This window comes from Mobula birostris, chromosome 10, assembly GCF_030028105.1.
Source record: "Mobula birostris isolate sMobBir1 chromosome 10, sMobBir1.hap1, whole genome shotgun sequence".
NCBI classification, from domain to species: Eukaryota; Metazoa; Chordata; class Chondrichthyes; order Myliobatiformes; family Myliobatidae; genus Mobula; species Mobula birostris.
This window is the reverse complement of record NC_092379.1, coordinates 127,534,139-127,558,223: the sequence shown is the minus strand read 5'-3', so window position 1 is coordinate 127,558,223 and position 24,085 is coordinate 127,534,139. Positions and strand designations below refer to the sequence as shown.

At 41.6% G+C, this 24,085-nt stretch overlaps 1 protein-coding gene across 1 annotated transcript in view; it reads right to left on the bottom strand.

The window, feature by feature from the left end:
• LOC140204321 (phosphatidylinositol 3,4,5-trisphosphate 5-phosphatase 2A-like) overlaps positions 1-24,085 on the bottom strand; it is a 163,369-nt gene that overhangs the window by 39,605 nt on the left and 99,679 nt on the right. The window contains exons 11-18 of the mRNA XM_072270942.1: positions 21,796-21,902; positions 15,875-15,977; positions 12,164-12,360; positions 5,577-5,694; positions 4,179-4,275; positions 3,391-3,529; positions 2,044-2,143; positions 364-452 (exon numbers count right to left, since the gene is read on the bottom strand). Of these exons, the coding sequence (XP_072127043.1) occupies positions 364-452; positions 2,044-2,143; positions 3,391-3,529; positions 4,179-4,275; positions 5,577-5,694; positions 12,164-12,360; positions 15,875-15,977; positions 21,796-21,902 (950 nt within the window). The remainder of the gene's footprint in view (positions 1-363; positions 453-2,043; positions 2,144-3,390; positions 3,530-4,178; positions 4,276-5,576; positions 5,695-12,163; positions 12,361-15,874; positions 15,978-21,795; positions 21,903-24,085) is intronic.

The window sequence follows — 24,085 nt, the reverse complement described above, 5'->3', positions numbered from 1 at the left end:
TGGTCGAATTGAACTTGATTTGAATAAAAGACTGTGTGCAAGCGTCTAATTTCTAAATGTATGCCTTTATCACTATTGTGCTCTTGTCCCTGCTTATTTTCATATAATACCCTTAGGCTGCAATATTTAGTTCTCAATCATTTCCATTTTATAGTTAAGTTCCTGTGCCTTCAGAACTAAATTTGTTCTCCAAACTCCCATGCTTAATCTAAATATGCAGACTGCTTCCATAATTTTGTGTTCTGTTGGCCTTCTTGCAAAATCCACCTCTGCCTCTTTGACACACTGCTAATAGTGTGCTTGAGCAGCAAATAAGAAGTGAAGGTATTAAGTTAAGACAACAAAGAGCTAAATAACACATACTCCAGTAGTTTTATGCTTCTGCCATGAGTAAATGTCTCTGGTGTTCCGCTCATATCGATATGTAGGAGGGAAAGTGATCTCTTCTTCACCTGTCAGATGTAGAAAGAAGGACAAAGATTGTGTCCAATAATGGAAAAGTTAATGGCTCATGACAAATACACTTCATCAGTAACTTAGACCATAAGACTATATAAGGTGGTAATTATTACACATAAGACTAATGTATATCTAACTTCTTATAAATGTTGCACATCACCAATGGTGATCAAAAACTGCCTTATAGATTGTTAGTTACTGCACTCACTAAAGATATGAAACAAATTGATATGAGTCATCATCAGTAATTCAGTCAAAACATATGTCTGTAAGGCCAAAAATATATTTTGCAATTAAATATTGTTTCCATATTTAGGGCACATCTTACATGACTAAACAGCAGAAAGAGTAAAATTTGCGTGATAATCTCTATCCTTTCTCGTAACTCTTCATGCATGGACTAACACTTAGGATGTTCCACTTCATTTGAAGTTCTATGCCTTCTTAGCTCAATATGAGGTGTTTTGTAACTTGCTGCCATTGACATTCTCCTTGTGCTTAAATTAAGGTTTTGTTCTAACATCTTCTTTGCCCATGATCTCAAAACTACAGAGCTCCTTCATTCCTCAAATCTTTCCTTAAGTGCACCCGAAGATGGTGGAATGAAGTCCACTGTGGAGATGAGCACCAAAATCAAGGCTCACATTTTAGTGCAACATTGAAGGAATCGAATTTGACATCTGTGAAGATGAGATCTTAAAATTTTCCCTATCTGCATGCAGATTTTTGGAGAGATCATGAGAAGTTAGCTACCCTCAGCCAGTGTGTGACTGGTACACACTTAAATTTGTCATTACTATTGGTAAAAGCTTTCAATGCGCAAATTAGTAAAAGAAATTACCTGCATTGCAACAACCACAGTACAAACAAAAATACCCAGCGGTGTCTTTAAAGTGGTTTGGCATACAAAACGTATTGTATAAGTGCAAACCTTTATTCCCCTGAGTTTCACTTCACCACAGATTATTCATTTCTCAATTTTAACATCATTGGTATTTCTCCTTGGGAAGAAATGACGTTAACTATATGGTACAATCATCATGTTTTGCCGTATGAACTAAACCTGAAGATGTCATTACTGGTGAACAATGTACGTAATTGGATAGAATTTACAGAACAGGATGTGTATTTAGGTTTCATTTTGGGTCTGCTGCAATCCAAAAGTCACCAGTGCTTCAGATGTTAAGATGCCAGGACATCTAAATATTTATTTATTATTGATTGTTTGACTTAAAGATTATGAGTGGAACAATTCCTCCAGCCCAATGGGCTACACCACTCAGTGACCTGCCTAATTAACACTAGCCAGATCGCAGGAAAATTTACAATGACCGATTAACCTACTAATCAGTATGTCATTGGATCGTGGGAAGAAACCAGAGCACCCAGAAGAAACCCTTGTATTCACAGAGAGAACGTACAAACTCCTTGCAGATGGTGCCAGAACTGACTCCAAACTCTGGAACACCCCAAGCAGTAATAGCATCCCACTAGCTGCTATGGCATCATGGCACCCTATACTTACATATTTGAAAACAACATAGCAACAACCTCATACATTTATATCATGAAAATTGTACTCACTGAAGTTCAAGAACACTTTTCCTTTCTCTTGTTCCAAATTCAGTTGGTCAACAGTCAGTATTGCTTCAAATTCCTTTTTGCTGATGTAGTTTAAAATATCCTAAACGATAAAGTATAATAAGATTCTTTTCATTGGATTGGGTGCCCGAAAGAACATTTTTCCTCTCACGTCATCTATCTTCCACCCTAAAGTTCACTTCACCTTCCACCTTAAAGTTCACTCCACCTCCATCCTAAAGTTCACTTCACCTTCCAACATGGTTTTATTCCCTCAAGTGTTTTCAAGACACTTTTACCAGCTGTTTACCACAACCCTCATCAGGACTCAAGAGCATTTCCATAAGTTACAGCTTGGACATTAGAAGGTGAGGCACCAGTGATCATCATGATTTATATCTTGGTGTTCTCTGGAAGGGAGTGAAGGATAAAAGGATTCAAGGGTCTTCTGCTTGCTTTTCACCCTCAGTTGAAAGGAGAAGAGATCTACATTGAGCCACAACACAACTTATAGCAGCAACCAATGAACAGGAATTCCACAAAATCCAGCAGATACATCCTATTCCTTTACCACAAAACTTACTCCTTCCAGAGAAGAGAAAATGTTTCTCCAGAGGCACATTTTCACAGGGGTGCAGCAATAGAGCTTATCAGTTACCCAATGGACATCCCTGATGGCCTAGATAGAGGGACGTGCAGAGGACATTTCCTGTAGTGGGGGAGTCTATGACCAGAAGGCACAGCCTCTGAATACAAGGGCATTCCTTTAGAGCAGAGGTGAGAAGGAATTTCTTTAGTCAGAGGCTGGTGAATCTGTTGAATTCATTTCTACAGATGGCTGTGGAGGCCAAGTCATTGGACATATCTAAAACAGAGGATGATAAGTTCTTGATTAGTAAGAGTGTCAAAGGTTACAGAGAGAAGGCAGGAGAATGGGGTTGAGAAGGGTAATAAATCAGCTGTGATGGAATGGCTGAGTAGACTCAATGGGCTGGATAGTCTATTGTTGCTTTTCTGTCTCCTGGTCTTATGAGCCTCTTCCCAGCTGTATGGTTGTGACTCCATCTTGAGCATATTGCAAAAGGTGACTGGCTCTGAACTATTTCACTGACTGTGTGAAAGTGTCAAGCCAATGAATAATTTAACAAGATGACAGTGTAAGGAGGAGTGTAAATGGGTGCAGCTATATAAATATGTTTCTGGAGGAAGAAAGAACCAAAGGAAGCAGTGAGCAGCCAATCGATTGGAGATTTTGAGAGAACTGGATGGAGTTAGTTAGCCTTCCCTATTCTTTTCTTTGTCCGTGTGGCCATCAGACTTCCAATAAAACAGAAAGGAAGTCAGGAGTACCTGGATGTCCATATCAAGTCGATAGTTTAGGTCACCAAACCAGAAGATGTGAGTGAAGCGCAGGGCAATGTCAAAAGAATTGAGTTTCTTATCGCCCAACGATAACAATCGGAGAATGTCCAAATAGTTCTGGTTTCGCCTAAAATGGAACCAACAGAGGAAATTTACATCCAAGATAGGTCAGGTTAAAGTTGCAGACACCAACACTAAATGTGCATGGGGTGATTCATAACTGGACGCCAAAGCATGCATCAAGTCATGAGGGGAATGGTCCACTCAAAAACAGTCCCATAAAACCTTGCAACTTCTCGATCCATAAATCGACTCCAACCCTCTTAAAATCTTCCCCTCTCCCCATCCTAAGTGTCAGGTAGCTCACTGTAGAAAACAGACAATGTTTCTCTCTCTTTGATCCAACTTACCAGTTCGATAACCTGGATTCACTGCTATAACTCAAAACCAAAGCCAACCCATGCCCCACTGCTATTCAAGGCAGACACCATGCCATCACTCTCAACAATACTAGGCCAAAGTAGACATATAGGTCAAATTTCTCCAACCACACAATGCAACATTATGTTCTGCCATTTTATTGTGGTTGGGGTTAACAGTCAGCTTATTTCAAAATTTCAATATTCTGTGTCAAATCTATACTAGAGAGGCAAGCAGCTCCCTCACACAGATTGGCCAGCACTAAGCTATGCACCGAGATGGTTCAGAAGCCTGAAGGTTGAACAGTCTATCCCCCAGTCCGACTTTAACTGGCTAAAATAAATTAGTCTATATACCTGAGAACTTTTTCACTCCCAGACGTTAAATGACAGTTGACAAAACCCAGGGATGTTCCATTGAAGAGGAATGAAACCCCAACTGCTCCTTTATTCCCTGAAGAGAAAAGACACATGAGGGTTGGTATAAGTTACATATTTTCACCAGTCAAATAACAAACATTGAAGCAGGGAGGGTATCAATTTTTGTCAAAAGCATAAGGTGCGAACTGTCACGTCATCTCTTTGTACAAACCATATTTCCAAAGGAAAACTCAGTGTTTATTAATCCAATGTCACTTGATGGATGTATATAAAGTTATGAGGGGGCAGCACAGTGGCATAATGGTTAGCTTAATGCTATTACAGCACCAGCAACCCAGGTTCCATTCTTCCTGCTGTCTGTAAGAAGTTTATACATTCTCCCTTTGCGTGTGTGGGTTTCCTCTGGGGCTCTGGTTTTCTGCCACATTCCAAAGATGGACGAATTAGTAGGTAAACTGGTCATATGAATGTAATTGGGTGGCATGGGCTCATTGGGTCAGAGGGCTTGAAACCGTGCTGTATCTCTAAGTAAAATAAACAGATAGAGGAGGTAGTCAGAGTCTTTTTCCCCAGGGTGCAAATGCCAAATATTAGAGGGTGTAGCTTTAAAGTGAGAGGAAGAAAGTTTAAAGGAGAGAGAGAGAGAGAGAGAGAGGTAGATGCCTGGCATGCACTGCCAGGGGAAGTGGTGAAATTGGGTATGATTGAAACACTTAACAAGCATACTGGCAGACACGTGAACAGGTAGGCAGAGAAGGGATACAGCCCATGTGTAGGTTGATGGGATTAGTTTGCTTGGCACGCTTATCATAGGTTGAAGGGCCTGTTCCTCTGCAGTACTGTTCTATATCCTGTTGTACAATACAGCCCATCAGTTCTGAATCAACGGCCCAAAATGTACATCATTTAGTTAAGGACTGATATTATATTTCATGCAGGTCCCCCTGAATAGGCTTGTTTTGATCACACACTTCAAACCCAAACTAATTTTTGCCTGAATTTATTTTATCTGATTTACCGGTAACATTTGAAGAGCCCTAATACTGAAATGCAAGTGCGGTTTATTTAACCTTCTCAATAACTCTGTGACTTCCTATTGCTATTAAACTGCACTGTTTTGCATCATGTGCTGCCTACTGCTTTAGATTCCTGCAACCTTCCTGCCATACCATGTAGATGATATTCAGAAATACCTGTCAAATCAGGCGTGAGGCAGTTGGTGGTTTTCAAATTTAACATGGGAAAAAAATCGCGAATGAATTCTTGTTCTCCTGTCAGATCTTTCCAAGCTTTAGCCCAATTCTAATTCCTTGGTGATTCCAAGCACCAGCTTCCTGCCCCAGCCCAGAGGATTCCAACATCACAACTACTTACCAAATGTATTTGCTATTCCAGTTTTCACACTGGACACATTGACTTGACTGACTCGATTCTCGTGGTCTGGTTTAATCAGCACTGTGATTTTAATACTCCACAGTGAATGTGTGGCTACCTATAAGACAGGCATATTGATGAGCGATAGATAAGAATATCAACAAAATAAAAACTCAAGACAGCTCAATGGTGTCTTACAAAGATTAATTTTCAGCACCCGGAATGGCCTGCCTCTCAGCAAAGAATGTTTTAACAAGTTTTCATGTCAAGTGTGTCATAGTAAAAGGCAGCAAGATCAGCATTCTCAGTCATCAGAAATACATTTATTAATAATAAAATATTAAAATAAACTCTTTCAATGTTCTTGAAAGTGCCCCTAGTTTGTAGAAAGTGTAAACAAGTATTGAACCATTTGTTGTTATTGGGAAGGGGGATGAATCTAAACATAAGTTTTCTTGCCACTGAAGTGGGGAAGGTTTGTGGGGTCAGGGGGTGGGGGGCTGAAACGAGAATCTTCAATATCTATACAAACATCATTCAAAAGAGGCATCAAATTCGTCCAGAAAAGTCGAACCCTGAGACTGAGACTTCACCAATTAAATGTAAGGACATGTGAATTATTACAACTATATGAACTATGACAATTCTTGAGGAGTAAGAGCAAGCTCTTTCTTAAGATCCAGGACCGGTATCTTCTGATCATTACAATGTCTCCCAAACCTAAATGTCTCCATTTCCTTTTGAACATATTCAGGCAGTATTGTTTCTCTAGTATTTTTTACTGAGGTACAGTACATTTTATTTATTAATTTTGGGGACTTGAGTATCAAGGCCAACATAGATTGCCCTTTACTAATTAACTTTGAGCCACCTTCTTGGACCACCACGATCCTTCCGGTGAAGGTGCTGCCACAGTGAGATAGGCAAGAGGTACAAGAGAAACAAGAAACAGAATATATTTCCAAGCTTGGAGTGGAACGTGCTGTTAGTGGTTTTCCTATACACTTACCACCCTCATCTTGCCGTGTTGTGATGCAGAAGGATTTGGGAGCTGCCATCTGATGAAACAATTGAAGATGGTCGTGCAGAAATCATTGCCATGAGGAACTCCAGTAAAGAGGTCCTGGCGATGGGTTGATTGACCTCAAAAATCACAACTATATCTTGTTGTGTGCAAGAATTCAAACTCTTCCCTTGATGCTTCACCTTTATCATTTGACGAAGTGCTGCTTTGATGTCAAAAGCAGAAACTTGTACAAGAAAGTCTGCAGTTGCTGGAAATACAAAGCAATATCCTCCTCTCCCTAAACCCCACTCTTACCTTTCACTTCTTCCCACTTGCCTATTACTTCTCCCTAGGTCCCCTCTTCCTCCTCTCCTCTTGTTTTCCTCTTCCCACTTCTATCAGATTATTCCTTCTCCAGTCCTTGACCTTTCCCACCCACCTGGTTTCATCTATCACCTTCCAGCTAGCTTCTTTCCCCTCCACCCAACATTTATTTTGGCATCTTCCCCCTTCTTCCGCAGTCCTGATGAAGGGTCCCGGCCCAAAACGTTGACTGTTTACTCTTTTCTATAGATGCTGCTCGACCTGCTCATTCCGATAATCCTTTCAAAGCAAAACCCAATAGCATGAATGGCAGCATTGCTTCACTATCACAATGCCTTCTATGCCTGTTTTGAAAGGGAGAATATAACTACAGCTCTGAAGATCCCTGCTGCACCTAATGACTCTGTGATCTCTGTCTCAAAGGCCAATGTTAGGCTGTCTTTAAAGAGCGTGAACCCTTGCAAGGCAGAAGGTCCCAATGGAGTACCTGGTAAGGCTCTGAAAAACTGTGCTAACTAACTGGCGGGACTATTCAAGGATATTTTCAACTTTTCACTGCTACGGGCAGAAGCTCCCCCTTGCTTCAAAAAGGCAACGATTATACCAGTGCCTAAGAAGAATAATGTGAGCTGCCTTAATGATTATTGCCTGGTAGCACTCACATCTACGGTGATGAAATGCTTTGAGAGGTTGGTCATGACTAGACTCAACTCCTGCCTCAGCAAAGACCTGGACCCATTGCAATTTGTCTATCGCAAAATAGGTCAACGGCAGATGCAATCTCAATTGCTCTTCACACAGCCTTAGACCATCTGGACAACACAAACACCTGTGTCAGGATGCTGTTCATTGACTATAGCTCAGTATTTAATACCATCATTCCCACAATCCTGATCGAGAAGTTACAGAACCTGGGCCACTGTACCTCCCTCTACAATTGGATCCTCAGCTTCCTAACTGGAAGACCACAGTCTGTGCGGATTGGTGATAACATCTCCTCCTCACTGACGATCAACACTGGTGCACCCCAGGGGTGTGTGCTCAGCGCACTGCTCTACTCTCTATATACCCATGACTGTGTGACTAGGCACAGCTCAAATACTACCTATAAAATTGCTGATGATACAACCATTATTGGTAGAATTTCAGGTGGTGACGAGAGGGCGCACAGGAGTGAGATATGCCAACTAGTGGAATGGTGCCACAGCAACAACCTGGCACTCAACGTCAGTAAGATGAAAGAGCTGATTGTGGACTTCCGAAAGAGTAAGACGAAGGAACACATAACAATCTTCATAGAGGGATCAGAAGTGGAGAGAGTGAGCAGTTTCAAGTTCCTGGGTGTCAAGATCTCTGAGGATCTAACCTGGTCCCAATATATCAACGCAGTTATAAAGAAGGTAAGACAGTGGCTATACTTCATTAGGGGTTTGAAGAGATTCAGTATGTCAACAAATACACTCAAAAACTTCTATAGATGTACGGTGGAAAGCATTCTGACAGGCTGCATCACTGTCTGGTATGGAGGGGGGGGCTACTGTACAGGACTGAAAGAAGCTGCAGAGGGTAGTAAATTTAGTCGGCTCCATCTTGGGCACTAGCCTACAAAGTACCCAGGACATCTTCAAGGAGCGGTGCCTCAGAAAGGCAGCATCCATTATAAGGACCTCCAGCACCCAGGTCATACCCTTTTCTCACTGCTACCATCAGGTAGGGGGTACAGAAGCCTGAAGGCACACACTCAGTGATTCAGGAACAGCTTCTTCCCCTCTGCCATCCGATTTCCATTTGGACATTGAACCTTTGGACACTACCTCACTTTTTTTAATATATAGTATTTCTGGTTCTTGCATGATTTTTAAACTATTCAATATACTTATACTGTAGTTAATTTACTTAATTATTTATTATTATCTTATCTTGTGTTCTTTCCTCTATATTATGCATTGCACTGAACTGCTGCTGCTGCTGCTGCTAAGTTAACAGATTTCACGTCACATGACAGTGATAATAGACCTGATTCTGATTCTGCTGAGTTCCTCCGGCATTCTGTGTATGTTTATTTGCATATAATCTCAAGAGTGCACTACACTGGCCCCTGTTTGGATAAACGTTTTATCAACGGTAATACCCTGGTTAACAACATGTTTTACTTTATTACTGCAGTTATGCTCTTGGATATTTTATTTTCCGCAGGTTTTTTGTAAAACACAGTGTGTTCAGTTAATCAAATTTTACAGTCCAGTACTTTGTTTTCTGTTAAGGTAATGAGTCATTTGAGTAGCTTCGGAATGTTGTATCAGCCAATTGGATTTGACTTGATAGTATTCTGTCCAATGGGATGCCATGGAACATTTGAGAGATTGGCGGCATCTAATTTCTTGGGGGTCTTTTTTGCCGGAGTTGGGGGAGAAGGGAGGTACGGAGAGGAGCAGAATGGAAGATTCTCACAGAACCCTGCCAAAAGCACAGATATCGTTGTAAGATGTTCTTTATGCAGACAAATGGTTCCACCGATAAAGTGTCAATACTTCAGAGTTAGCCAGTTAGTTCGTAACGGACTTCGAGGAAAGCTGGTGCTTTTCATGTTGAACATGGGTTCAGCGTCGTGAATAATTAAAGCATAACACATGACTACACAACAATGAGCCCCAATGTTTATGGGCACATTATATGGCTTAACTGTAATGGGCCCTTTTTCAAAGGTTCAAAGGCCAAGTTTAATGTCAGAAGAATGTATACAATATACATCCTGAAATGCTTTTTAATTGTTTATTAAAGTTGAAATATTTGTAAATATACTTCCACTTTAAGTTTATGTCAGTGTAAGTTCCATTATTTCCTGGTGAACGATAACTTTTGCATGGGGCAGTATTTATACAGCATTCACCATCCTTTTTGTTCCTTTAAAAGAACATTCCAACTTCTCTGCTTGTGTTGAACTCAAATCATACTGATCCTTGGTATGCGTTGATTATTGGAAATGGTTGCCTCACTGTTACCCACACATTACTGAGTCACGTGGCTGTTAGTCAGAGATAGCGAAACAGTCTAATTTGTTATGAGGCACAGTGAGAGGGTTACATAAGGGTGAGAGATGAGATGATTCCATTGAAACATAAACTAACCACAGATGACAAGCTCAAGGGTCAACAAGCATTCTCTAATAGCACTGTCTACAAAAGTTTCCATCGCATTCTAAGTACATTAATTAGTAATAATTAGCTGGAGTGAATTTGTGCTTTTTTTTTTCGAGAACTAGGCGTATATGAACAATGTTCCATGTTGATGATAGGTACCAGGGTTATATTGTACTGGGGAAAAATAATTCACTAGAAGCATTAGAAGTTGTGGAGAACAGGTCTTCAGTATTTCAAATGGAATATTGTTTTTTTTATTCTCATTGCCTTTGCTGCATGGTCTCAGCTGTATCTTGTTATCATGCAAAGTGAATTGAATTGGTTAAAGACAGACTTCTGTGAGGGTGTGGGTCTCAAGAGGACATCAAACACGGTCCACAGTGCCAGGTCTGTTCGGAGTCTATTCCATTTAGTACAACTGAAAGGCTCACGACATTAATTGTGCCTCCTTGAACTTTGCATGCATAAGACTATGCAGTGATCACTTCTTTGAAAGCTCTCATCAATAGATTACAAGTTTAGTAGGCCTCTTCCTTGTGTTGGCTCACATTTTACCTCCCACTGACCTAATCAGAGAGTTGTGTTCCTTGGGGCTTGGTAACTTGGTCAGTGGTCAATCATCTGTTATCACTGTTTCTTTCATTACAAATGCTGCCTTTGCTAACCATAATAATAACAGAGAAGGAGCCAACAGTACATGTACTACTTCACCTGTGCGCAGTCATTAATGTTTCTTGCTCTTGGCTCCCTCTGCTGATAAATTGCCAGTAAAACAGCACTGTGGCAGTGCAAGACAAACACTACAGTGAGATTAAATCTGCCAAGCATCTCCAGCGTTTCTGTTTCAGTTTAGTTTTTCAAATCACTGCAATACTTTGCTAGTGCATTACTTTATCTGCCCAGCCTTCCCAGTGAGATTGTGCATGTTAATCTATAGGGAATGCATCTCAATTGCAATAGTTTGTTGAGCTGATTTCAACCTTTCTATCTGACTCTGAATATTCATTCTGTAGCCACTTTATTAGGTACACCTCTACACCTGCTTGTTAATGTAAATATCCAGTCAGCCAATCATGTGGCAGCAACTCAATGTATAACTGCATGCAGACATGGTCAGGAGGTTTAGTTGTTGCTCAGCTCACAATGGGAAGAAATGTGATCCAAGTGACTGTGACCATGGAATGATTGCTGGTGCCAGAGTGGATGAATGAGTATCTCAGAACTACTGATCTGGGATTTTCACACAAATGTCTACAGAGTTTATAGCGAGTGGTGTGAAAAAGAAAAAAAAAACAAAGGATCTGTTGAGCAGCAGTTCTGTGGGTGAAAATATCTTGATAATGAGAGATCAGAGGAGAATGGTCAGACTGGCTCAAGTTGACAGGAAGTAACCATGCCTTACAACAGTAGCGTGCAGAAGATCATCGCCGAACACACATGTTGAACCTTGAAGTAGATGAGCTACAGCCGCTGAAGATGATGGGGTACTTAATAAAACGGCCATTAAGTGTAGAATCCAATTGAGTGCCAACTAATTTGCTTTATTCATTGAAGCGATGTAGGCTTTACTGTCTGGGTCAACGTTTATCTCCCTCTACTATAATTGTCCCAGATCAGAATGGCTTCTAAGACTCTCCCAGAGGACAATTATGATCCACTGCTAAAGCTCTGAAGTCAGATATACCTGTAGACCAGTCTACTGACTACCCTGAATGTTGTTTGGAAGGTTGTACAATAAGGTTATAGCCACTATTACTGATGCTAAATTATTAACCCCATAATTACTTAATAATTTGAATATAAATTACTGGTAGATTTTTTCACCAGTGTACCACATCTGGTTACTTCCTCAACCCTCATATCATTTGCATTTTTTCCAGGACATCTATTCTATTGGAGTGGCTTAATCTGATCCCTTTTCCTGATCTTGGAAAAATCATCAATATTATTTGAGAATATGTTGATTCGTCAAATGCAATATGTTCACATCATCACTTTCCCAGCTTACATCTCTATTTATGATATAACATTAAGGTATAGAATGCTTTAAATGCTTCAACAGTGGATGACACTTCTGTGTTGCCCTGTTATTTCAATAATGGATGTACAATTCCTACCACTTTGAAGTCCAGCTCCGTCACTTCTTTTATCCCAGCTCGCAGGAAATCCACCCACTCCTTGTCACCTAGTGAATTCTCCTGGGTTCCAATCACGTAGATATCATGAGGAATAGTGGCTGTGGTCTCATCTCTTGTGCGCCCGAGACCCTTTGACATAAGCCAAGAAGAAATGTTCTTTGGGGGATGAGCGGCACCTATTAAATATTTCAAAAGGTTAATTACTCATTCATGTTTCTTTCATTGCATATTCAAATATTAATCATGAATATCAAGCAGCTGCATGCTAATGTGACAACACCTTAGATTCCTCTCTCCCTTCAGTTTTGCCTGCTATTTCTTAACCTTTTTACCTTGAGAAAACTGAAAATTATTTGATATGCAATTTTAAAATACATGTCATTAGATTGGCACTAACTGATAATTTATCATGGACTGGTGCAGCAATTCAAATGCACAGAAATACAAGAGTAGTGGACTCTGCCCAATACATCATGGGCACATACCTGCCCATCACTGGTGGCATCTACAGGAGGCACTTCCTAAAGAAAGCAATGTTCATTATCAGTGATCTCCACCATCTGGGACATGCCATCTGTTTGCAGCTATCATTGGGCAGGAGGTAGAGCAGTCTGAAGTCCCAGACCACCAGGTTCAAACATAGCTATTTTCCTTCAACCATTCAGTTCCTGAAACAACCTGCACAGCACTAGTCATTACAGTTTAGCAAAACTACGACCAGTTTGATCACCTTACAATAAAATGGACTTTTTTTGGTTCTAATTGTGCTCTTACTTGTAAAAAAGGTGTATAATTAAAATTTAATTTATGTTCTTTTTTTCTTGTGAATGCTGCTTATAAGATGCTGTCCCTATGATGCCTCTGTAAGCTTTTCACTGCACCTTTGCATATATGTAATTATGCATATGAAAATAAACTCGACTAAGCCACAACCATTTATCTGCTTTCATGTTTATTTGCATAGCTGCTGGCTCCAACATAGCAGGCCCATAACCCACTAACCCTATCCGTACTTCTTTGAAATTGGAGTGGAAACTGGAGCACCTAGAAGAAACCCACGTAGTCATGCGGAGAATGTGCAAACTGGTTACAGACAGCAGCAGGAATGAAACCCTGACGAGTGATGAGTGATCGCCTGCACTGTTAGTTGTTGCGCGAGCTACCGCACGAACGAGGCACCCCATAAACGTTACCAAGTTCCTTTATCACCATCATTCACCAACCATTTAGAACTCACAAATGACTGCAAGTTAACCAGCTTCCTTTTCCCTGCAATGATCCAAAATTGGTTATACTGTTTTTATTGAATTAAACCCCTTAATAACAAATCAGAGGGCTGAAAATGGTGTCACAGACTGATAGGGTCGTAAGGAGAGCATTTGGTATATTGGCCTTCATAAGTCAATGTATTGAGTACAGCAGTTGAGATGTTATTTTGAAGTACTACATGATGTTGGAGAGGCTGAATTTGGAGTAATGTAAGCAGTTCTGGTCACCTATTTATAGAAAAGATATGAATAAGCTTGAAAGATTGCAGAGAAAATTTACAAGGATGTTGCTGGGACCTGAGGAGCTGAGGACTTGAGTTACAGGGAAAGGTTGAATACCTTAGCACCTTACTCCCTGGAAGGTGGAGAATGAGGGGAGATCTTATAAAGGCATCCAAATTTATTTGCATCCCTCCCCCTCCTGTCTTCTCCTATCATTTCGGATCTCCCCCTCCCGCTTTCAAATCTCTTACTATCTTTTCCTTCAGTTAGTCCTGACGAAGGGTCTCGGCCCGAAACGTCGACTGTACCTCTTCCTAGAGATGCTGCCTGGCCTGCTGCGTTCACCAGTAACTTTGACAAAACTCCCCTGACCTTTTGCCACATTTCTTCCATACATTTCCCTGAGAACATCTGTTCCCAATTTATGCTTCCAAGTTCCTGCCTGATGGCTTCATATTTCCCCTTACTCCAATTAAACACTTTCTTAACTTGTCTGTTCCTGTCCCTCTCAATGCTATGGTAAAGGAGATAGAATTGTGATCACTATCTCCAAAATGCTCTCCCACCACGACAACCCTGTTATTATGACACCTTTCCAGAATCAGTCTCCCTATCTGCTCCTCGATGTCCCTGTTCGTAAAAAAAATCCCGAAGAGTTATTGAACCCTTCCTTTTTCTAACTTCCACCCACAGAGACTCAGTAGACAATTCTTCCATGACTTCCTCCTTTTCTGCAGCCATGACAGTATTCCTGATCAGCAGTGCCATGCCCCACCTCTTTTGCCTCCTTCCCTGTCCTTTTTGAAACATCTAAAGCCTGGCACTCTAAGTAACCATTCCTGCCCCTGAGCCATCCAAGTCTCTGTAATGGCCACAACATCATATCTCCAAGTACTGATCCACATTCTAAGCTCATGCGCTTTGTTCATGATGCTTCTTGCATTAAAATAGACACATCTCAAACCATCAATCTGAGCATACCCCTTCTCTATCACCTGCTTATCCTCCCTCTTGCACTCTTCAAGCTTTCTCTATTTGTGAACCAATCGCCTCTTCCATCTCTTCAGTTCAGTTCCTACTTCCCAACAATTCTGGTTTAAATTCTCCCTAATAGCCTTAACAAACCTCCCTGCCAGGATATTGGTCCCCCTCAGATTCAAGTGCAACCCATCCTTTTAGTACAGGTAATGCCTGCCCCAAAAGAGGTCCCAGTGATCGAGAAATCTGAATCCCTGCCCCCGCTCCAATCCCTCAGCCACCTCACTCTATTCCTATAGTCATTGTCATGTGACACAGGCAGTAATCCCGAGGTTACTACCTTGGAGGTCCTGCCTCTCAACTCCCTTCCTAACTCTTTGTAGTCTGTTTTCAGGACCTCCTCCCTTTTCCTACCTATGTCATTGGTACCAATATGTACCACGACCTCTGGCTGTTCAATTTCCCACTTCCGAATATCGTGCGATCAGAAACATCTCAGACCCTGGCACCTGGGACGCAAACAACCATCCATGTTTCTTTCCTGCATCCACAGAATCGCCTGTCTGACCCACTTCCTATTAGTGCAGTCACTGTGGCCTCCCCCAGCTAGGTTGTTCCCCCCCCCCCCCACAACAGTACTCAAACAGGAGTACTTATTGTTAAGGGGGACAGACACAGGGGTACTCTATAGTTTCTGAACCTTTCCCTTCCCTCTCCTGACTATTACCCACTTATCTGTCTCTCGAGGCCCTGGTGTGACAACTTGCCTATAGCTCCTCTCTATCATCTCCTCACTTTCCCTGACCAGACGAAGGTCATCGAGCTGCATCTTCAGTTCCCTAACCCGGTTCCTAAGGAGCAGCAGCTCGACGCACCTGGCGCAGATGTTGCCTTCCTAAAGGCTGGGAGTCTCCCAGACTTCCCACATCTGACACCCAGTACAGAACACCGGCCTCACAGACATACTTCCCGTTTCTATTCTCCACAGTTAACCTACGTCACCTCGACCCGTTATCACCGAAGCCCCATTGAGCCAAAGCCTTCCTACTCTGTCCACCTCTACCTGACGCCCGCTCTATAAAGCTGTCTTCTTTTTATACTCTTTCCAGTGGCCTCGCTGACGTCCACATGCCTGTGCAGTTGTTCCTTCCTGATCCCATGATGAATCACACACGCAGCATACCACTTTTTCAAATTGAGCAGCAATCCTTTAACAACTAACCCATGTTCCAGCTTCCAATAAAAATGGATATCATGTCCGGCTCGTCCTGCTGAGAATGTATGTTCTTCATCAGCTGAAGTAGCTGACAGAACGCCTCTCGCTTCTGCAGGGAGATAAATAGAGAGAATCAATCTAAATCCAGATGAAGTGAATATCAATAAACTGCAGAAGTTCATAAGCAGAGAGTAAAGCCATTGCTTACACACAAATTAATTTTACATGCTGTTGGATGTAATATCACGTCGAAGAGATTCAAACTGAGCAGATTAATACGCACAAAATGCTGGAGGAGCTCAGCAGGTCAGGCAGCATCTATGGAGATGAATAAACAGTCGATATTTTGGGCTGAGACCCTTCATCAGGACAGGAGAGAAAGGGTGAATAATATGTTGGGAGGAGGGAAAGGAGTACAAGCTAGCAGGTGATATGTGAAATAAGACTGAAAGTGGGTGGGTAGGCAAGGGGTGTGATGAAGTCAGAAGCTGGGTGATGATGGGTGGAAGAGGTTAAATGGCTGAAGAAGAAAGAATGAGAGGAGAGGACATTGAATGTATTAAAACAGTGGTCCCCAACCTCCGGGCCGCTAAGCATGCAGGGGTGCAGCGGTAGCTGGAGTGCTCCCAGCACATCTTTAAGAAAAAAGCCAAAATAAACAAGCTAATTAATTAGGTGCCGCCCAGAAGCCAGTCTTCATTAGAGGAACTGAGGTGGAGAGGGTCAATAACTTTAAATTCTTCAGCATTAAAGATCGATGTTTCTCTCTCTGAAAAGTGTCAGAGGATCTGTTCTGGGACCAGCATGTAACTGTCATTACAAAGAAAGCACGGCAGTGCCTAGACTTTATTAGAAGTTTGTGTAGATTCAACATGTCACCTCGATCCTGACAGCCCTGTCTTTTCAGCCTGTCTGGGCTGGCGTTTAAATTGACGAAACAATGGAACAGCTAAAGGCTCCAGTGCCCTGGAAAGAGGAGTGAACATCCCGTAGAGCAAGTGAAATCGGCAATCGCCTCTGATCTGGGCCAATGTTTTCGTGCCAGGCGGCACCTAATTAATTAGCTTGTTTATTTTGGCTTTTTTCTTAAAGATGTGCTGGGTGCGCTCCAGCTACCGCTGCACCCCTGCATGCTTCGCGGCCCGATATCGGTCTGCAGCTCGGAGGTTGGGGACCACTGTATTAAAAGTACGCTACTTCAGTTTGATGTTCTGTTTTTTGCACGAATTCCCTGGTTTATTCAGCAAATATTGATGTTTGCAAAGAAGAGGAATAACATCAATATTTAGGCCATCATCCCATTGGTAAAGATGGGTTGGCTATATAATGAAATATATTCCATTCTGGACCAAGGACAAGCCCAGGATTTCAGAAGGAATTTTCCTGCCGCACCAGAGGGAAATTCTATTAAACATCTTCTGTGTTGGAAATGATTATATTTTGTGATGACAATTTTTCATGAGGGTTTTGTTCTTGTTCATGACAATGCAACTTAGTTTCTACAAGTCCCAATCTGCTGGAGGAACACAACGCATTGAGCAGCATATGTGGGAGGAAAGGAGTTATCAAAGATTCAGTTCAAAACCCCATATCAGGACCATAACACCATAAGTTACAGAAGCAGAATTAGGCCATTTGGCCAATTGAGTCTGCTCTGCCATTTCATTATGGCTGACCCATTTTTCCTCTCAGCTCCAAACTCCTGCCTTCCCTCCTATCCCTTCATATCATGACCAATAAAGAACCTATCAACCTCTGCCTTAAATATACATAGATTTGGTCTCCACAGCTGCCTGTGGCAACAAATTTTACAGAATCACTATTGTCTGACTGAAGAAATTCCTCCTCGTCTCCATTCTCAAAGGACGCCCCTCTATTTTGAGACTCTGTCTTCTGGTCCCAGACTCTCCCATCATAGGAAACATCCTCTTTACATCCACTCTATCAAAGTCTTTCACCATTCAATAGGATTCAATGAAGTCACCCCTCATTCTTCTGAATTCCAGTGAATACAGGCCAAGAGCCATCAAACACTCTTCATATGACAAGCCGTTTAATCCTGAAATCAATTTCGTAAACCTTCTTTGAACCCTCTCCAGATTCAGCACATCATTTCTAAGATAATGGGCCCAAAACTGCTCACAATGCTCCATGAGACTTCGCCAGTGCTTTATAATGTCTCAACATTACATCCTTGCTTTTAGATTCTAGTCATATTGAAATGAATGCTTATATCGCCTTTGCCTTCCTCACCACAGACTGAACTTGCAAATTAATGCAGGTCAACTAGCTGAATTCTTCCAGGAGATAGTTTGCAGCTGCAGGTTCCAGCATCTGTAAGTCTCTCGTGTCATGCTTGGTTGCTGTGAGTGACTGCTACAGACTGCTGAGTTCATACGTCACAGCTCACTTTGCAAAGACATATCACTCCAGTGTTTTAGTTTCGCTCTTTGTAAAATTTTATTTTTGACTTGTGGGCATTGAAAGTAACACTGACATTTACTGCCCTTCACCTACCGAATCCCATCAAGGTAGCTGTGATATGCAAATCCAGTCATTGAAATAAAACAGTATTAATGCTGCTATATTTGTGACTATGAAGCTTCTGAACAGTGCCGAAAAAAATATTTGTTTCACCAATGCCTTGCTGTTCCTACAAGTATGGCTGATATGTGACCCTAGAAATAGGTCTAAATTTGTGATTCGAAACTGTTCTCAGAGATTGTCTCAGGAAGTCTTCAGTTCTGGGGCAACTAGGAAGGAGGGGTATAAATTGCAGGAAGGTTTATTTGTGAACAGTTCACTACTGTGTATCTATTATTGGATCAGTTCACCAATGTCAAGTTACCAAGTTACCAAGTGTCCTGCCGAAGGGTTTCGGCTGGAAACGTCAACTGTACTATTTTCCATAGATGCTGTCTGGCCTGCTGAGTTCCTCCAGCCTTTCTGTGTGTGTTACCAAGTTGCTTTCTGATCATGACTATCATGTCTCCACTACCCGCTCTCTTGGGGTATCCGCTTAAATGTTCATTGCAGACTTTTTAAACATAGAAACATAGAAAATAGGTTCAGGAGGAGGCCATTCGGTCCTTCGAGCCTGCACCACCATTCAGTATGATCATGGCTGATCATCCAACTCAGAACCCTGCACCAGCCTTCCCTCCATACCCCCTGATCCCTTTAGCCACAAGGGCCATATCTAACTCCCTCTTAAATATAGCCAATGAACTGGCCTCAACTGTTTCCTGTGGCAGAGAATTCCAATTTTTCTGGTGAATGTCTTGGACAGTTGTGTAGGTGACTATTTCAAGACTCCAAAACCTGTACAAATAATTGATGGCCTAGGAATCATTTATATCTTCTGCTGTTCGGATTTCTGAGTTTGACACTGAGCTTATCTCTTAGTTAGAGGAATGAATGAGTAAGTTTTTGCTTGAAAGCTAAAGAGAAAACTACCTAACCACGTCATGGAACTGGATTATACAATACTCTGTTCTCTGTACTGTATTGGAGCGACTGGGCTTGTATACTCTGGAATTTAGAAGGATGAGAGGGGATCTGATTGAAACATATAAGATTATTAAGGGATTGGACACGCGAGAGGCATGAAGCATGTTCCCGATGTTGGGGGAGTCCAGAACCAAAGGCCACAGTTTAAGAATAAGGGGTAGACCATTTAGAACGGAGTTGAGGGAAAACTTTTTCACACAGAGGGTTGTGGATCTGTGGAATGCTCTGCCTCAGAAGGCAGTGGAGGCCAATTCTCTGGATTCTTTCAAGAAAGAGTTAGATAGAATTCTTAAAGATAGTGGAGTCAAGGGATATGGGGAGAAGGCAGGAAAAGGGTACTGATCGTGGATGATCAGCCATGATCACAGTGAATGGCGGTGCTGGCTCGAAGGGCTGAATGGCCTACTCTTGCACCTATTGTCTATTGTCTATTGTATAATTCAGATAAAAACACTGGCCCTGTGTGTATGCCATTACACCATCCACACAGCAGGTCCCTTTTCCATATTAAAGTAGCAATTTGCAATATTATAATGGGAACTAGACTTGCTCAACACTGGTATCTAATGACTAGAATTAGCCATCCTCCTCCTATATCCCTGCAGTAATCCCAAAGGCAAAAATGATCATTGACTGAACTCCACTCTCCCACCAATCTGCCAATCAAAATCAGGGTCTCAAATTCACTGGCACTCCTAACTGCTGTTCATACCACAACAAATGATTTCATCATACACCCCTACCCTTTGAACAAGGCTCCTCAGCCAATCTCGCATCCAAAAGCAAGCTTGTCCCACTAATCCTCAACTATTAATCCTCACCCTGTTACCTAATGATTGACTCTTGCCACCGTAGATCTAGTTCTGGACTGTCCCCTACATTCTTGGGCATCACCTTCCCCACACACCCCTCACCAAGCTCTTAGAATTAGCCAAACTTTTGTTCCTTCTGCAGAGTATGTCCATTTTGAACCTCAAGGGCTACAGAATTTTCCAACAGTGGCCCTGAAATAATAAGCTTGTTATCCAAATGTGAACTGACTAATCCTGTCGTTTTAGACCATAAGACCATAATATATAAGAGCAGAACTAGGAAATTTAGCCTATTGAGTTTGCTTTCCCGTTTCATCATGCCTGATCGATTTTTCCTCTCGGCCTCAATCTCCAGCCTTCTCCCCATATCCCCTCATGCACCAACTAATCAAGAATTTATCAATCTCTGCCTTAAGTGACTTAACCTCCATAGCTGTCTGTGGCAACAAGTTCCACAGGTTCACTGCTCTCTGGCTAAAGAAATTCCTCCTCATGGTCGTTCTAAAAGGACGTCTCTCTATTCAGAGACTTTGTCCTCAGGTCTTAGTCTCCTCCATCTTTAACCATCTAATCAGATTTTCAGAAGTTGCCATGGTCTTTTCATGAGGAGCTACACAAACTCTCCCATTTCACTGTTTATGTGTACATAATTCACAAACTTCTTTCCAAACCTATTCAATTCTTCCCACCACTGGAGTCTCAGGACCACTCCCTTCATTTTTTGATGATTAGATGCAATCCTACGTCCAGTGATCCATAAGTGAATAAATAATTAATCTGATAGATTTATCTGATTTAATCTGATAAATGATTAAATTATATCTGTTGGTTCTCAACATAACATGGTGCACATATTATTACATAACATTGTAATAATGGTTCACGTTGTGGAGTTCCTTGGTATATCATGTAGGTATATTAAGATTAGGGTTTTTATCGATAAAACTATAATCATAAGACCATGGTTGATAATGTCAATAATCAACCACATTCCTAAAAGATAGCTTACTACCCCCATCCCCCTCCTCTCCTTGTCCATTCATCATGATGGGTCCCCTCTTACCCCATCCGTTCTCCTCACCTTCCTATCACCTCCCTCCAGTGTCCCTCCTCCTTCCCTCTCTCACATAGTCTACTCACCTCTCCTATCAGACTCCTATCTCTTCAGCCCTTTACCTTTTCCACAAATCACCTCCCAGTTTTTCTCTTCATACCCTCTTCCCAACCATCTACTGCCCCCATCACCTAGCTTCAACCTATTACCTTCTAGTTCGTACTGCTTCCCCTACCCACACCTTCTTATTCAGGCTTTGTCCCCCTTCCTTTCTAGTCCTGATGAAGGTTCTCAGCCCAAAACATCGACTGTTTTTTTATTTACATTGATCCTGCCTGACCTGCTGAGTTCCTCCAGCATTTTGTATGTGTTAATCTGGATTTCCAGCATCTGCAGAAACCCCTGTGTTCATAAAAGGTGCCTGCGATGAAATAGTGCGCATTTCTCTGCCAAAGATTTCACTCGCCTTGGTCACTTTCTTGTAATGTTGTGTGCACAGTGTGTTTGCAGGAACATGACAGACTTCAGAATCTCTACTGTTCAAAACTTACTCGAGCGTTTTCAAAAATGTAATCCCTCTGCTGATTTTTCTGATTTTCCTTGTCAGTCACGATCTGTAATGTGTTTGGTGTGCTCTGATATTTAACCAGCTGCAAAACTGTGAAAGAAAGTGGATACAGCCAATCAATAATCCGTCCAGCACTAGCTTGCAAGCCTAAAATTCAGAGTAACCCTGGAATAATTTGATCTCCACAGGCCTGATTGAATATGTATGGGATGTGAGACACAGCAAGAAGTTTAACCTCACTGCTCAGCCCCTCTCACACGGTGGTTATGCTTCCTGAGGTAAATAAGACTAACGACATGTGATTTAGGGCCATCTATGACTGTACTGTTCCACCTCTGAGTGACAAGGTGCCAGGATCAAGACACTGTCCAGTGATCTGAACACAAATACTTAAACTGACACACCAAAAAAACAGTTCTGAGATGGAGGCACAGTTAAGATGAGACATTAAATCTTTCTGCTTGTTGCAATAGATCCCATGATATCAATTCAATGTTATTCATTGTCTAACATTGCTCAACAAAACTGATCATCTGACTGCATTACAGTTTGTGGGGCTTTCCTGTGCGTACAGTGTCTGCATTGTCCTGCATTAAAACACGGATCCCCATGTCAGAACTAGGGAACCCCAGCAAGACTGCACTTTGTGGACTCCATCTCAGAGCAGAGTGATAGATATGACATCATTGGTCAGTCCACAGGTATCAGGCTCACAGGCCATTCCTCTAAATCCAGGCCTCAATTTCATTCCAACAACAGAATCGTTATGGATCTCTTTGGATTTTCTGTCATGAATTGACAAGATTGTCCCTACATACACATGGTGGCCACTTTATTAGGTACACTTGTACATCTGCTTGCTAGTGAAAATATCTAATCAGCAAATCATCAGCAACTCAATGCAAAAAAAAAAGCATGCAAATATGATCAAGAGCTTCAGTTGTTGTTCAGAACAAACATCAGATTGGGGAAGAAATGTGACCTAAGTGTCTTTAAACATGGAATGATTGTTGGTGCCAGACAGTGTGGTTTGAGGATCTCAGAAACTGTTGGATCTCCTGGGATTTTCACAAACAATGATTTCAAGAGTTTACAGAGAATGGTGTGGAAAACTAAAAAAATATATCCAGTGTCAGTTCTGTGGGTAAAAATACCTTGTTAATGATCGAAGTCATAGGAAAATGGTCAGACTGGTTCAAGCTGACAAGAAGGTGACAGGTGACAGTATCTCATATAATATTGTGTTACGACACTGGCATGCAGAAGGGCATCTCTGAATGCACAACACATTGAGACGAAATGGATGGGCTACAGCAGCAGAAGACCACAAACAATACTCTCAGTGGCCTCTTTATTAGGTAGAGGAGGGAAGGTACCCAGTAAAGTGGCAACTGAGTGTGAATATAAGTTACAAGGAAGTGTATGTTCAAACTTCTGAAAGCTCAGTTCAAGAAATCCCTACCCATGCAAATTTGATTAAGTCCTCCATGGACAGTCCCAAGCCCAGCTATGAACAGAGGAGGATGGGACATACGGTTAGCAACACCATCCCGCTAAAAACCAGTGTTACAGAAATACCAACAAAGGCTCCGAAGACCTCATCCCTGGGGGAGGAAGGATCTTAGAAGATGGGCTGCTGGCGGTTTGATGTTTATCTTTAGAAGCTTTTTGTATGACACATGGCTCCAGGGTTGAACACCTAATGTTTTTTTTTCTCACTTTTCCTTGCTTTGTAGGGGTTTTTTCTTTTCTTTTTTTGTCACCAAATTTTTTCAATCTTTAAAACAATGTTTTTTTCTTGAGACATTGTAAGTGTTGCCTACTTCAATGGATTCTTGTTAATTTTGGATAATAATAATAATAAGATTTGAAAAGAAAGAAGATGGGCTATAACTGGGGACAATTTGGAAGACTGACTCAGGATGGAGGACTCTGGCGAGCTGTTGTTGGTGGCTTCTGCCCCTACAGGGGAGATGGGCTGAAGAAGAAGAAATTTGATTGGTATGTACAAAAAAATCTTTGCAAAGAATCATGATGACACAAGGTCTGGAAGAATGCAACATCATTTGGACTCAGTTCAGGGGACTGAATAAATAAAGAAGACCCAAATCAAAATAACCTGTAAATATCTTGCAACTTCTTATGTGTTTCCATATATCACAATTGGATAAAATGTTAAATGAAGTGTCAGGATCAGAATCAGATTTATTATCAATAACTTAGATGATGTGAAACCTGTTCTTATGCGGCTGCATTTCAATACTGCCACAAAG